Below are 16,448 nucleotides of genomic sequence, written 5' to 3' on the forward strand. Positions count from 1 at the left end.
ATATAATTACACAATAACAAGGAATTGTTGTTTAACTCAAAATGTTAACTGTACTGTTATTGGTCTATGCATATTAGATCATTAGGAACATTAAAAATCAAACAATAAACCAAAAGATGTTAGTAGGCGTTTACTTAAGTCTTTAAAATAGTTTTCTACAGGCAGCTAGAACAACAGTAGAATAAAATTCTGAAATTATGGCTTTTAGTTACAGTGTACCTCCCCAAGCGCTTAAATGACCCCCCCACCCCCCATGAAAGATTTCTGGAGGTGCCACTGGGGCTACTTGGTGCCTGTGAACACCCCTGCTGTGTAGGATGGCAAGAGCAGATAACATACCACTAGCACTAGTTGTTAAATCCTTAAATTAGATCTTCCTGTTTCAGATAATAGATTTTGGATATTTCCCATGAGCCATTCGGCCTTCTGTATCCGTATTCATTAGCTATCACATGCTTAATTTGTGGTGTCCTTAATTTAAAATATTATTAAAATGTGTTGCATCATTTTGGATGAGGATTAATGTTAGGAAACCTTTCTGACTAGTTTGAGCGTTGCAAATCGAGCAAAGTTGCTGAGCTTCACCTGTTGCAAAGCAGTGTCCCACTTTGATGCGCCACGCACGACCCATTGTGCCGTTTTCAGCTAAGCAAACTGGTGGAGTGTGAGGAGGAGGAGGGTGGGGGGGGGGGTAATCTTATTCTAGGTGGTGACTTGCGTGGAAGAGCGGCAGCGTGAAAGAGAGCATGCTTCATGAGGACTACATGCGGCTGGAGCCGACGGCTGGAGAGGGAGGATCGCTGCCACATCAGCCGCGTCTGGATCAGATGAGCGGGGGTCACCCAGGATTCCCTTGAAACTGCTCTCCGGGGGGAGAAACAAATAGGATTAGACGACAAAGATTTCATTCCAGCCTCGTTTACTGAAGTAAAATCAACGCGTTCGTTTCCTCTGCTGCTGCAGCTGCTGCTGCGGCTGTTGCGTTACAGAAGCGCACACTCTGTCATCGATTTCTTGCCTTTTCATTTCTCGTCTTTCATCAAGATGCCGAAACGGGGGAGAAAAGTGAGCGGGATTGCGTCTGGAGCAGACCGCTTGAAAGAGCGAGACGCGTTATAGGAGCCAATAAGATCTCGGAGCAGATTCGTTGCAGCGCTTTTCGTTTCCCGATGTTAAATACTGCTTGCTTAAGCTCCAGGGGGGAAAAATGGCAATGTATTTGATTTGTCTCCTTTGTTTTGATGCATTATAAATTGATATCCGTTCGGTCGATACACGAACGCAAATAGACCCTGAGCTCAACAGGCGGTAAAGTAAAAGTTTTACATGTAATTTCTATCGATCGGCCTTTATTTCATATCTGGCTTACATAAAGCTGATGTGAGGCTATGCATTGAAGCCAAAAGGCCAATTCTCTGCCTCTTGGATACGCGCCCCCGCGTGAGGTGATTTTTCCGCTCTTGTTTTCCAGCACAACAGAGAACTTTGCGCGGCTTGTTTTCTCAGTTGTCCCCTTGCTTGATATTTCCTCCAAAAATATCAAGGACAGCAGCCGACGGTCTGTCAAAACTCCGGTGAGCGAGGCTCTATGAAGATCGCGACACAGTTGTTGCTTTCCCCTCGCAGAAATGCCAGTGCGCGCCGTGACCACCAGGTTCATGTACAAGGGGCTTTGCACTATTCCAGATGTCCTCTCCTACCGGACCCCTGTTCACCTGCCCGAGGACGAGGTGGAAGGTGAGCATTTGATGTATTTGTTGAACTCATTTTGAAGGCATTTGGTGGTTTCAGGCTGTTGTTGTTGTAGGTTGAGAGTTGGTGTGCCTGAATGGGTGAAGCTTTCAGTACCCTGGAGAGTTCTCCTCGCTGTGCACTTTTTTTTTTTTATCATTATCTCCTTAGAAAAGAATCTCTGTGCACACAGAGTGTGAAAGATTAAAGGCAGAAATCAAAGGTGGATTTCGAGAACTGTGTGCATATTTGAAGGCAGGGATGACAAGTTGCATGCTTTGAGGTCAGAGTCGGTTTTTACAAGTGGGTTAGGTGCATAATTCACTTTTAACTCTCGTGAAACTAGATAAATCAATAAAAGGAAATTTAATTCGTCTTCTGGAAATTGATTTGTCTGGGGGGCAACAATGTGTTTGCCTCTGGCGGGGTTGTAAATGATTTGGACTTAATCCAAGAGATAAACCTGGAGAATCAGAAGAAGGTTTGTTTAGTCATGCTTTTGAATGTTTAATGTCTTCTGCTTGCGCGTGAAAGCAGTTTTATACAGAAAATAATACAGAAGACTTTTGAATTCCAGACAGCTTCATTTATTTGGGTTTGACTAAATTAACTTTAAAAAGACCAGCAGTGTCATACCTAAAGGGATTCTTAAATGATCCACTGGAGTAGAAGCTGCAATTGTAACCAAGGTGCATCTCAGGTAGGAATGGAGGTTTTGTTTTGCCAAATGGCTCTCAGAATGAGAAAGCACAGCTGGCAGGGAATGGGAACAAAGCCAGGCAGACTGCAATAAAGAGATTCACACGATAAGATTAGATATCACGTAGTCTTTTTCCCCATTTCCCCCTTGCTCATTTTCTTTTTCTTTTGTCTATACGTTGCCCGCACATAATAGCGTGCCCTTGCTTTGAGCCACTCCTTTGACATTGAAAATACACAATCTCCAGTGACGACATAAAGTTAATTAGATGAATGGATTTATGAACGAGCAAGAATTTAGCACAACTGTAAAATGCCCTAGTGAGGACAGAGCTTTTGGGGTAATTTAGAGTCATTAAATATGCAGAATTCGGAGAGACTTAATATATTTATCCAGAAAATATTCACAGAGCACATAATGCACAGGTAGCTTAACGTGGGTTCACACTTTAGAATAAACAGCAGTTTTCTGTTTGTTAACGAGCCCTTCACTCCTTGTAGTTGAGGGAAACCAGAAGCTTTCCATTTAACCTCCTTCATTTACCAGACCCTGGACCAGTCTGAGGGTATGAATCTGCAAGCTCCCACCTGCCCTTTAATGCCTCTCCTGCACCACCTCAACACATACTGCAGCACCAATGTCTAAATGAATGTTGCCTGTGCTGCAGTCCTGCATTCCCAAAAGACAATTCCCCTTTTCTTAAAAAAAAAAAAAAGAAAAGAAAAACTGAAATAATCAGCATACAAATATTATTTCATCCACAAAATCTGTAATTAATGCGGGGCAAAAGCTCACTGATTGCTCATCTCATGTAATTACTCTTCTCTAATCATATTTAGGATAACTGCTCTACCCATGAACGGTTCTGGTAGATACTCCCAGTTAAATTTAACATATTTAGATTCAGTCAGTTAGCTCTACATCCCAAAACTGATTACAACACGCTGATAGATGGCAAATAAAAACTCTCATTAGTTTAACGCCTTTAATCATGGTGCACTGGTAATTTTTTCATGTTCCAAAATCATCATTTTACTTCGGGCGCTTGTGAAATCATTTGTTTCCGCAACCTTCCAAAATTATTCTGACATGCATGCCTCAGCAGCACCTCTTTACATCATTAAAATGTATATTTCTTACTGTACATGAATAATTTATACGCAGACAGTGACATGTGATTAAATCAGCGGGAATCTCTCTCTGTGACATTGTGGCGGGGACACGTGGAAAATAAAGCCCAGACTGACAAACACAACACAAGGACAGAGGGACCTTGCATCCTGTGCAAAGAGATATGTTGCACAGTGGTCAGCGTACAAAACAAAGTGCCTCAGATAAACAACTTCAAGAGATTAATGTTAGCGTCAGGGGAAAAATGCAAATAATTGTTTTAACAGTGGACCAGCGGTAAGTTATACAGTGTATGCTTAGATGTGCAAAGCATTATTTCCCAATGACAGATCCCACATGTTAATGCCTGCAGACCGAAGCAGAGGGACTTCTGAAGTAAATGAGAAAATTATACTTCTACCAGGTCGGTTGCATTTTCCCAAGATATGCATTCTAGTAAATCAATCCAGAGGGAAAAGTAAAGTAAAATTCAATTGTTAAAAGCTCAAATTCAACTCTATGTAATGATAGAAATTAGCATACAACAAAAATACAACAAGAACACCCCATAAAACCAGAATCCTGACTGTAAAAGTTCGGAAAGAGTCCCAAGTTCAGTATCCATTTTGATGCCAAACATATAAAATGCAACTTGTAGGTAAAAATATAGATATCAAATAGTTCTCTCAGCCGCTTCTTATGGCAAAATTGATGATTTAAAATAATAGATTTTTTCTAGCTGTCCATTATCAGAAATTCATGGACTTTGCAGAAGCAACTGTCTTCCACTTCGCGTGAGACGGTTCACGCCTCCGCGTCATCCATTAATTTGTGATAATGGACAGCTCTTCGGGCATAATGCCTCACTAATTAGTAAATTCTGACGTTATTGAAACAGTGGGACACACATGGCTGCATCTATCTATGAGCATTCTCCATGAATGTTTGAATTCCTGAAACGGAGAGAAATCTGTATATAACAAACAAATTTCAATTCCTAGAGGTTTTCGGACTTGCACCGCAGTCATCTTGAATGTGTCGTTGTTAAAAGAGCAGCAGTGCTCGAATCACCCTTTCAACTATTGTCCCAATATCAGCTCACTGGGCTGATATACACCGGACAATACCTATCAGACAGCAAGTTATTTATTACACATTAAATAACTTAAACCTGTGCGTAATGGCACAACACAGATAATCTGACCTTTATCTACATGTTTAACTAAACCTTTTGAATGGGTGAAAACCAGAGACCCATGGGACAAACAGCCATGCACCCTCACACCTAAGGGCAATTTAACGAGACCAATTAACCTAACAGTCATGTTTTTTTGGACTGTGGGAGGAAGCAGAAGTACCCGGAGTGAACTTATGCATGCAGAGAAAACATGCAAACTCTGTGTAGATAGACCTCAGACAAGGATTCAAACCCATGACCTTCTTGCTCCAAAGCTACAACTTGTTTGAGTGAGATGTTTTTCTTTCTAAAATGTGCAGGAAAATATTTATTGAACCAATCCTTTTAATCTTACAGGGTGCTTAAATTTCTCCTAATCAAACTTGCTCTCTGTTTGCTTATTTCTACCCATTTTCTTTCATATTGTTTCTTCTTCTGCCTTGCTCACTGGCAGCTCATTGTGCCAAATTCTTCTTGTTGGGTTTTGCTTGTTCAACCAGTCGGGACACCAGTTCACTTCAGATTTTCTGCCTTGAATCCCTTTTGGTTTTTCTCTATTAAGTTGTTAATTAAAGGTGTTTCCCTCTTGGCTGCCTCTAGAAGTCCTGTTTTTGGCACATGTGTTACTCCACATTGTGACAACAGTGCAGCTGGTTCACGACTTGAAAATACAATGGCTGCCACTTTTTCTCTTTTTCCCAATGAATGAATTCATACTAAATAAAGCAGAATTTTCAATGTCTGTCTTTTAACACATTTACTTTTCTGAAAATAATCTTATATTTGACCTTTAATTACCTGTTATTTTCTTGGGTTGGAATGATAATGACACACAAACCTGTAAGGGTTTTTAAAAGCAAGAATTAGACGTAAAAGTTTGAATTTATTGTGGTTTATCCCAAAATTCAAATTTATCAAAAATCAAAATTATAAATACCAGCTCATAACTATGCACACACCCCTACTAATGTATGTATACATGTCTCTTTGGAAGCCATCTACATGCTTTTGTCATAATTGTGGCTGGATATTTGCCCTGTCTTTGTTTTATTCATGGTAGTTCATTATAACAATCAGTGTCCTGCCACTGACCCCATATTCAAATATAGTGGATAGATTTTTCTAAAGATTAAGGTTGTGGACATTCCCGATCTTTAATTCTTGCCTGTTTCCAAAGCCAGTTTGATGAGTGTCTGTGATCGTTGTCCTTTAGAAAAACCTAGTTGTGTCTATGTTTCAGCTCTTTCTGTGTTGATTTGAGCAAGGGTTGACAGATTTGTACATCCTCTGATTTTATCATCCATCCACTTTATGCACTCACCAGTACAATTGGCAGTAAAACTTCCCCTCAGCATGATTCTGCCATCTCCATGCTTGACAGATGTTACAGACTTCTCAGCGTTGAAAGTTTCAGCTTGAATCCTCCGAACTTGCTTCTTGTTATTGTGGCCAAACGGCTACAGATAGTGCCTAATGTTTTCCAGAAGGCATTTTGCTTCTCAGTGTGGGCAGCTGCAAACTTTTCTCAACCAGGTGCTTTTTTTCTTCGGTCAGCACCCTTTCAGGTTTGTAAAACCTTGTTATGGACAGTAACACCACTGTTCCACCATCTTCTGGGATCTTTACATTGTTCTTGAACACCTTAACCAATTTCCTTTAAACTGAGTGGGGGCCATTTAGCATGAGATGATTAAAGTTTGGTGTCCTGACACCTATCAGAACTGGTTGTGGAATGGATAAAGGAGCATAAAATCGAAGCCCTGACACAAATCTTATAGGAAATAAATGGACTATGCTGTGTCTGTGCCAGCAGTTTAAATAAACGCTGCCATAATTGTGTTCAACCATTCACATTCAGCCTGAATGACACCAGAAGCTTGTTGGTATCTATAAAGAGAATATAATCTGGGTGCAACCTGCAAGATGACATTTAATTAAATTAAATTAATCCAAAGGGATTAATAAAGTATTAATACATTGTTAGTATTAACCAAACACTATGTGAGCATTTATATATATATATATATATATATATATATATATATATATATATATATATATATATATATATATATATATATATATATATATATATATATTTAGCCCCTGAGGGGATTGGATAAATTACAAAAAAAAAACTCAAACATTCAGTGTGTAGTATTCCTCCCTGTCATTTCAAATAAATCATTAGAACTTTGTTTGATTTATTTATTTTTATAAACTTATAATAAATAATTATATTTTCTCTTTTTGACCTTACATCCTCACTAGATAACCAGTTTTGCTAAGATGTGTGTGATGCTAACTTTTCTAAAAAATAAAGACAAAAACAAAAAAAACTCATGTTTCTGAATTAAGCTGGAAGGTAAGAAATAAATGGGAAACATCACTTATTTAAAAAGAGACCAGCAGCACAGAATTATTTATTGTACGTTTTAATGCCTAATCTGAATTGTTGAAATTATTAAAACATGGGCGACTATTCTATGTCAACCATATCCATAAAGATGACCTCATTATTTCTGCCATCTCAAGCCCTTTGCTCTATTCAAGCTGGCATTTCATATGAATACCAATCTTGTGTGTAATATGTTGACTATCACCAGGAGTGTAGCTTCCAGATTTTCTGGCAGAAGCGTAACAAACACGTCGGTGACAGCAGTGAGGATTAAACTAATGTAATGACCTGATGGGAGAGGTTATTGTCTTCAATTGGCGAGCTTTAAGGAGGCAGATGAAGTGCTTACAGCGCCTAATGGGTCTGCTGTTTCCAGGGGATGTTGTCTGAGCAGATGGTTACCTGAGTGGGCCGGGTCAGCGGCGCAGCCTCATACCCCTCTCTCTACCTCTCTGCCCCAGTCAAAAACTCTGATGTGAATTCAAATAAGTGTTGTTATTCAGACACGTTGATCTTAAATTTATCTTGAATCAAACTGTAACAAAGTGTCATTTTAAGGGTGTATATCTTTAATTTTGTGTTATAAGTTTGGAAATGAGTTGAAGAGCTTGAAAGTCAGCACATGGCAGACAAGAACAAAGCCATAAATTGTTGGGTTTAGAAGACCAAACACAACATCAGCGCATAACACAAGGGCAAATGAGGAATTAAGTATTGATGGCAAATTATCCAGCTCCAATATCGGCTCATAAAGAACTAGTTCGAAGACTTGGTAGACCGGAACACTACCAAAGGATTTAAAAGTGCTCCACCTGTGATTCGCCACAGTGGCAAACGTTTAGTTCGAAGAACTAAACTTTGAGTCAGCATTCAAGTAATGTTATAACCAACGTGTAAAGTAAAGTCTAGTTGCAGCTTAAATGAAACCAGAATGCACAAAAGCTCATGAAAACAAGGATCACAGATGGAAAGAAATCCTGAAGGAGAAAAAAAGGTGAAGGAATATGTGAGGACCTGAGAGTATACCAGGAGTCTGGTAAACTGTCTGTTTATTGGGGTGGAGATTAATACATACAAACCAGGTAATTAAGAGCAAAAGTGCTAAAAAATATAGAAATTATATGGAAACACAGAAAGTAAATGAAACACAGCAAAGAAGAGAACAGACTATCAAAATACAGTCATAATCAATTAATTAGAGTATGTGTTAAGATTAGGATATTTTTTAAATTAAAGAATACCTTTTGAAAACACAAACCTGTAAGCAGATACTAAACATACTTTTCATTAAGCCCACATTTATGTGTTAATTTTTTTTAATTGGTTTGGTGTAATATTCTAATCTTAAATGTCCTGTTTTCCTTGGCTGTAAGCAGAAAACCATCATAGTTAACAGAAATAAAAGCTTAAAGAGATCAGTCTTTGTGTATCTGATCTATATAATGTGTTTCACTTTGTGAAATGGGCTATTGTAATTACTGTTTTTATCAATAATACTTTGATTTATAGAATATGACTGTACTGTGAAAAAAATAACTGCAAACTACGACAATTTAAATCAACATACACCAACGGAAAAGTATTGAACTAAACAGCAAAATGCACAAATAAATACAATAACAAACTTTATAGGGATTGAGACAAACATTGCAATTTTTGTTCTAGTGGTTTCTGATGTCAATTAAACTCCATAAGTCTGTCTAGAGTCAGTTTAATCACAAAAACATGTCGTTTGGCCCTAAAAAGCTACTTCAGGCTACCATTGCTACACATGTGCTTGACAAAACACTGATGTACAATTTTTAGTTGTTTTGTCCCAAAGACTGCTAATTATTGTACGGGAGGATCATTTTCAGAGACATTTTGTACTGGCAGAGCACACATAAATAAGAAACTCTAAGGCAAACCAACACATCTGTTATGTGAAGAACGTTATGTTTATAAATGCCATCTGTGATAGCCTTAATGGTCTGGCTGCTGACTCTGCCAGAGCTGTCAGCTAAGATTCCAAATACTTCATGTATTCTGTGGTAAAAGGTATTTTTGAACATCTGCCATGGTCTGTGGTTGCAGACGCCATGTTATCATCAATTTATGTTGGTGTTTTCTGTTTTAGAGAAATTTGCCTACCTGCTTTGAATAACAACATGAGGGCCAATAGGGATTTATGTCAACATTTTCCACATGTTTGGATTTATGTGCTCTAAACTATAATACACAATTTACCTTTAAATTATTTTGCTGTGCGCTGTCTGTGTATTTAAAAGCCTTTGATTAAACTCCTTTCAGGCTTTTTTATGGAAACTAACTGATGCTAATCTCTGGATATGTCATGTCACATTTATTTGTGAACTTATCCTTTGATGGAGTGTGGACTCTGCTTAAAGTGCCCATTTAACGAGCGTTATATTAAAGGCTGGATCCAGAGCCAGGTTCAGGCTTTTATTCACGGCCGACTGGAACAACAGAATACAGCCATAATATTTCAGTTAATATACGGTGACATTTCTCCTGCTGAAATAGTAATTAGACCCTTACATTTGTACATCCTGTATGATTAAACTGTAGTAAATTTGTAATGTTAGGGCTATAAAACACAGTCATTCATAACGAAACCTACCACGATAAATTTTTCAGGAGTGTTCTGCAGTTTCCCACAGAAATTCTCGCTGGTATTTTGACATAGAGAGCAAGCTGAATATATGACATGTCAGGAAAGAAGAAGAATCCCCTTAGATTACATTCCCTAAAACCATTAACCTGCATTCAACAGGCAGACATGCTAACTACCGCACGTGTTGACACAGATAAGCCTGTCGTTTTATGGCTGAGCAGTTGTGACTTCCCGGCATTTCCTGTCCAGGAGGTGTCTGCGAGCTTGTAGTGCTCCTTGGTGCATTGCTGACAGAGGATGTGAGCAATATTTATAGTTTGCAGCCAGCAGGAGAATCCCCCAGACGTACGGCATTGTAGTAGAGTGCAGTCTTCCACTTTGTATGCAAAGCTGTCCTCTTTTGTGCTGACAAATGCTGCTTCTTTTGCAGCAAAATTGGAAGCAGATGAATGTACGGCGCTTGTGTTTTCATGTGTGTTGGTGGAAATGTGAACCGTTGGTGTGATTTCTGTCCGGCGCTTCTCATTTTGTTCCGGGAGTCGGTGCTGATTTTATCAATTAGTTACAAAGAAATACAGAAAACAACAAGCTTCTTTTCTACAACTGAATGCTGCAGCATCTTTTGTTTTGAGGTTGGATTGTTATTCCTGGTGTATTATCAGATGCACTGGTCCTAACTCTCCCTTTATTTGCTTTTTCTCAGTCAGGTGTTATTATTCTGATTTATGAGACAAAACTTAACTCATAAAAACTTTACTGGTTGTTGGACAAACTCATAAATTCTGTTTGTATTCTTCCTGCAGTGTAGAGACAACAGCTGCAGCTCAGGCTATCTATAAATACCAACTTATGGCCATGACAGGTACATCAAAGAACTCTTATATTGACCCAACGTCAAACGGGCTTTTATCAGCATCTTCTCAGCAGCGCACAATGTGTTTTGTGTCCGTTTTTTTTTTAACTCTGTTCTGTCATTGTTGACAATGAAAATCTTCTGAAATTGCTGCGGAAAAAAAAAAAAACAAAAAAAAACAGTGCATCTAAAAACCAAATCTGACCCATCACTTGCCATTCAAAACCCCTGCAGCTTCACATAAACTTAGATAATTATTTACCGGAAGGAACATCTGAGACATGTGACTTCTAATCATGATTTCAGTCTGGTGAAAGCAGCACGCGGTGATTTCAAATACTTTTTGACAGCAGGGGTTGTTTTAGCTGCAGGCATTCCACAGCACATCCACTTGCTGTCTAGTAACTGTGCATGAGTTGGTAGTTGGTGTCAAAAACAAGCAGAAACTATAACACAAAAACAAGCAGAAACTATAACACCAATTATTTGTTTAGGTAACTGATATGTCTCACTTTACATAAAGATGTAGACAAATTTGTTGCCGTCCCCAGCTCAACTTAATTCACCTGCTATAGCAGAAAAATGTCATCTTTAATTTAAATACATTGATTCAAAAAATCCCACAATAAGGAATATTTTATTTTAACAAAATCACCAGTGCAACACTTATTGTTTCTGCTAACAGCAGCTGTTAAATAACTGCATCTGTCTCTGTGGGGTATAAATAACAATGGACACAGATGTCTTCTTCTTTTAGCCACTAGCCACCAGGCTCTTGAAGGACTCATCTTTATAGTGGCACTACACACAGTGAAAAGGATGACAAAGAGGGAGGTTGCAAAAATATGCAAAACCTCAGGGTTAGCGAGATGAAGCAAAGAAGCATCTTACAGGTCACCAAGCTTCCATAAGAGCCGTTAGACACTACCTACAGACCAGGAGGTGCTCCGGGAGTAAAGTATTTATGTACAACCATCACAAATGTAAAGCATTTAAAGTTTGCTAGACTCTTTAAAGGAGATGGCTACAAGTCCAACTCTTCCAATCCAGTAGGTGGCGCACTCACGCTCACCCGCTGCTGTTTGCCAGTCGGTTGCCAGGTCAGTTAGCATGCCAGGTTAGCATTAGCAAACATTTAACCTACCTGTCCAGAAGGAAAGCGACAAACCTTGTGTAGCTACTGAGCCCCTTTGCGTCCTTAAGTCGGCACCAACGCTCAAAGGTTTGATCGATTTTCACTCTCGTTTAGCTTCTTTTTTGGCCCGCTTGAATCTTAGAAATGTAACACTGAGAAGAAGCCATTTCTCAGCACCATCACGAAGCTACTATGATCTGGCAACACCTGAGCTCCTTCTACAACCTGCTATGGTTGGTGCAGAATCCTTTCGTATCGACTTTGGCATAATAACCAGAAGTCAATATTTATATATTTTGGATCACTCAAAATGTATAAAACTATTATTTATATACTATATATCAATTTTGTCAGTAAAAATTTTTCTTTTATTCTGCATGACTCGACTACGGAGCCCGGGAGAGCTCACTTTAAGTGATATTTTTTTCAGGTCGTGATAATTTGTGAGCACGTTTCCTTTAGTTGAGCCCTCGAATTAATAAAACGTGAGCACGGTTTCTTTTAATTGAGTCCTCGAATTAATAAAATGTGCACACAATTTATTCGAGCACACGTTTTAATTATTCGTGGGTGCGTTTTGGTAGATCGAGATCTCGAATATACTATAACGTGCTCATGTTTACATGTGTCAAGACAATATTGAGTGCACGTTTTACATATTGTGGCCACGTTTAAGTAGATCGTGCACACAATGTTCTATAACCATGTTCACTAAATTGTGCTCTCGTTTTAATAAATTGTGCCCTCGTTTTAGTAAATCGTGCGCTCGTTTGAGTAAATAGTGCACTCATTTAATAAATTGTGCCCTCGTTTTACAATGCTTAAAATGAGAGCTCAATTTTGTAAAATGAGCTCACACTATAGTAAAACGAGAGCACAATATAGTAAATTGTGCACACGATTTAGTAAAACGAGCGTACGATTTAGTAAAACGAGCGTACGATTTAGTAAAACGAGTGCACAATATAGTTAAACGAGAGCACAATTTAGTAAAACGAGCACACATTCTCTCAACATGCAAAACATTTTGCGATGACCCCTCTAGGACTCCGTACTCGACACATTCACTGGATTTTTTTTTTTTTTAATTAATCGTTTTGAGTTGTAGCCTTAACCTTTAACTAGAATTAAGTACTTTGTTCTGAGAAGTCTAGTCCTCAACAACAAACACTTTAGGTGGGTTTATAATAAACTGAATGTAATAACCTAAATATAATAAACTGAATGTGATAAACTGAATGTAATAACACTGTCATTAGGTATTTCACCAGGTTACTGATCAAGAACATGGAGCCAAATTGACACAGAAATTGTTTACCAGACATAAATCAGTCTTCCTCTCAGCGCTGAAACCTAAATCCCTAAAACATACATTTAAAGCAATTTCATTTCGCCGCCGATTTACTCAAAGCCAAGAAGGAATTCTGCTTCTGAAGTAAATGATGGATGTATTTCAAGGCCCTTCAAACATCCTCACCTGGAGCGAAAACACATTTTACTTGAAAATCATCTTGACATTTACAAAGCTGTGAAAACTACTTTCAGTAATGTATTGAAAGAAGCTCTCCATCAATGTGTTTCAGAGCTGGGCAAAATCTGACACAAAAAAATATTTGATTTGTTATCGTCCTCTATTACTGTTCGGTTCCCCGTGTTTTATTTATGTATTTGATTTTTTTTCTTTCTTTCTTTTGTCCTTTGAAAATATTATTGTCACCTCCACATGGCATGTATCTGTGCAACAATTTATCATTTTTGTAATATTTTCACAGTCTTAATTATATACATATAGTGTTAGTTTTGCATAGATGTACGTTTTGCTCCGGCGCTGCGTCAATTTACTTGTTTCTGCTGTTGCTGCAATTTACAAAGACTCGTGTTTTCGTCCCGGTTCTAATCAGAAAAATGTGTCGTCAAGACTAACCTTTGACTCATTTACTGCTGGGTATGTTTGATGAGGAAACAAAATATGGCATGTGGTAAAAACATATTTTTCTGTAGAGGGACTTAAATCACCCCTGGATCTGAAAGGATGCCTTTTGGTTTGAGGGGGGGGGAAAAAACTTTAATTTACATTTCTTTCATCTCTTTAAAGAACTTGCCTCTTTCTTGGACTGCCTTAAAGGTTCTTGTTTGATCTTCCCTGTTTGCAATTAACTGGGGGAAATTATTCTGCCTTTTCTATGAACTGGTGATCAGTTTAGAAAAAACGAGCAGATAATTTAAATATTAATCTATATCATAATCAAATTAAATAGACATTCAACATCCGATATTGAAAGATTTGACTTGAAACACTGCCGTTTTGTACAGAGTAACTTTTAATACTCAAGAGCCGCCTGTTGTTATTCTCTTCAGTTCGGTTCCTGTGGAGCAGAGAGACTTCATCTACCTCCTGCTGTATCTTGTCTATTACAGTATCGCTCAGTGTCATGATCATTAGTGAAGGTGAGGAGGGTTTTATGAAGCCAACTGGACAGTCCCAGCGGGGCGTACTCGATGCTTGGTGGAGGCCTTCTCACAAGGATAACGTGTGCCGTTTGTTTAAGAGTCGCAGACTGTGTCACATGGATTTTCACAGTGTACAGTGCAGGGGAAATATATCATCAACCAGTTATTTTTAATTCAGTAATTTAATTCATAAAGGAAAACACATTTATTATAGAGGATAATTAAGCACAAGATGATGGCTTTATTGGATTTATTTCTGTTTATTTGAAAGCGAAGGGCTCACAGCTAATGAAAACTCAAAAATAAGTTTGTCAGAAAACTAGAATATTACACTGGACAAATAAAAGAAAAAAATAAATATTTTTTATGCCATGCACAGTCATGGGGAAGACTTCAGACTTGGCAGTTGTCCAGCAGACGGTCATTGACATCCTCCACAAGCAGGGTCAATCACAAAAAGGTCATTTCTTAGACGCGTCCTGTTCAGAGAGTGTCCTATCCAAGCACATTAATAGAAGGTTGAGTGGAAGGAAAAAGTGGGCTAGAAAAAGCCCCAAAAGAAACAGGGCTACCCCCACCCTTAAGAACCGTGTGAACCCAAACGCAGGAGTGGACTACAGCTGGAGTCGGTGTTTCAAGAGTCAATGTACAGAGAAATAGTCATGATAAGGACACAACTGAACAATCACTTACAAAAGAATTGCTAATGCAGAAACATTTTATATGTTACATGATATTGCAGTAGACATTGACACTATCCAGACCACACAGAGTCTTTGTTAAAGAAGCTGACTGTTTACAGACTGTGGTATCTGAGCACATTAATGGAAAGTTGGGTGGACGGAAAAGTTTGGTTAAGTGTCCAAACAGTAGGGATGAAACAGAGATCATAACCAGACCCATAACAATCTTCTTTTTCCTGCTCTTCTTTAATGTTCCTTTTTTTCCTGGTATACGGAATTTTAGGATTGATACAAAAATAGAAATAAATGTTTGAAATAAATTGTTCTATGTGTAAGGATTTATTGAGATCGAACTGTAAAGTTATTTATATTGTGACATAACCCTCTTTGTTTGCGGGTATAATGTAACTATCCTCATCTTAAAAAATACAGATATGCTGCTCCAAGAGTACTTTTTATGTGTGCACCCTGCACAAAGTTAATGGGTTAATGGGAGCAATATATTTGTCAGTGTCTTCATTTAGTAGAGAGGCAAGTGGGACGCTGCTTGGCTCAGTGGTAGGTTGGTGCATCAAGTATGGAAGAAATAATAGCTCAGCACAGCTTGATACCCAATCCTGAGCCGTTTACTGCATGTCTTCCTGTTCTTTTCCTGCCCTTATTCCTGTCAACCTGCTAATGAAAGACCAGCAGTGTCACAAAAAAGCCTACCCAACCAAACCCTACAAAACAATAGCGAGTTATATTACTAGTTAGGAACTGGAAAAAAAATATTTCAGATTTAATTTGGTGCACTGTGCAAAACTTTAGAGTTTTAAAGGTTTAGTGAAATTTTTGCCTTCAATGCACAACCATGAGACATGGCAATGCCTATATTTATCCAGACCTACTACTATGAAATTTTACAAGTATGAAGTTTCTGTTTGACACCAATGGAATATGTGAATTACTGTATGTCTGTTTGTCAAGTTAGCATAATCTTCTTCTCTGACCCTCAGTCGGTCGAGGCAGATGGCCGTTCACAATGAGCCTGATTCTGCTGGAGGTTTTTCTTCCTGTTAAAGGGGAGTTTTCCTCTCCACTGTCGCTTCATGCTTGCTCAGTATGAGAGATTGCTGCAAAGCCATAGACAATGCAGACCACTGTCCACTTTGGCTCTACGCTCTTTCAGGAGTGAATGCTGCTGGTCAAGACTTGATGCAATCTGCTGGGTTTCCTTAGATAGGAAACTTTGACCAATCTCTCTGGATGATTTGATTGAATTTGACTTTGTAAAGTTCCTTGAGATGACGTGTTGTGAATTGGCACTATATACATAAAATTTTATTGAATCTAGCTTGAACACCTGGGATTTCCCCAATAATTTAGCTGATGGGGCTGTAGTCGCTTTTCAGCATCAGCCAGAAGGACTTTGGCTCTGCCAGTCTACAGCAGTTGCCATCCCGGCACCAAGTTTTAGTGTGGGCTTGATTGATGTTTTCAGCTTCACCAAAATGCAGCATTGATCAGAGTGTGGGATGGTGAGAAAGGTCAGCGAGATCTGTTGGTGCTCATGATCAGTTTAAGTTCACATGAAAGGTCAGCGGACCTTTAAAC

General features: G+C 38.6%; 1 protein-coding gene across 1 annotated transcript in view; it reads left to right on the forward strand.

Annotated features, from left to right (window-relative positions):
* Positions 1 to 697: 697 nt before the first annotated feature.
* cabp7b (calcium binding protein 7b) overlaps positions 698 to 16,448 on the forward strand; it is a 28,427-nt gene continuing 12,676 nt past the window's right edge. The window contains exon 1 of the mRNA XM_036134457.1: positions 698 to 1,737. Coding sequence (XP_035990350.1) covers positions 1,629 to 1,737 — 109 coding nt within the window. The 5' untranslated portion in view covers positions 698 to 1,628. The remainder of the gene's footprint in view (positions 1,738 to 16,448) is intronic.

Source organism: Fundulus heteroclitus, unplaced genomic scaffold (assembly GCF_011125445.2).
Source record: "Fundulus heteroclitus isolate FHET01 unplaced genomic scaffold, MU-UCD_Fhet_4.1 scaffold_82, whole genome shotgun sequence".
NCBI classification, from domain to species: Eukaryota; Metazoa; Chordata; class Actinopteri; order Cyprinodontiformes; family Fundulidae; genus Fundulus; species Fundulus heteroclitus.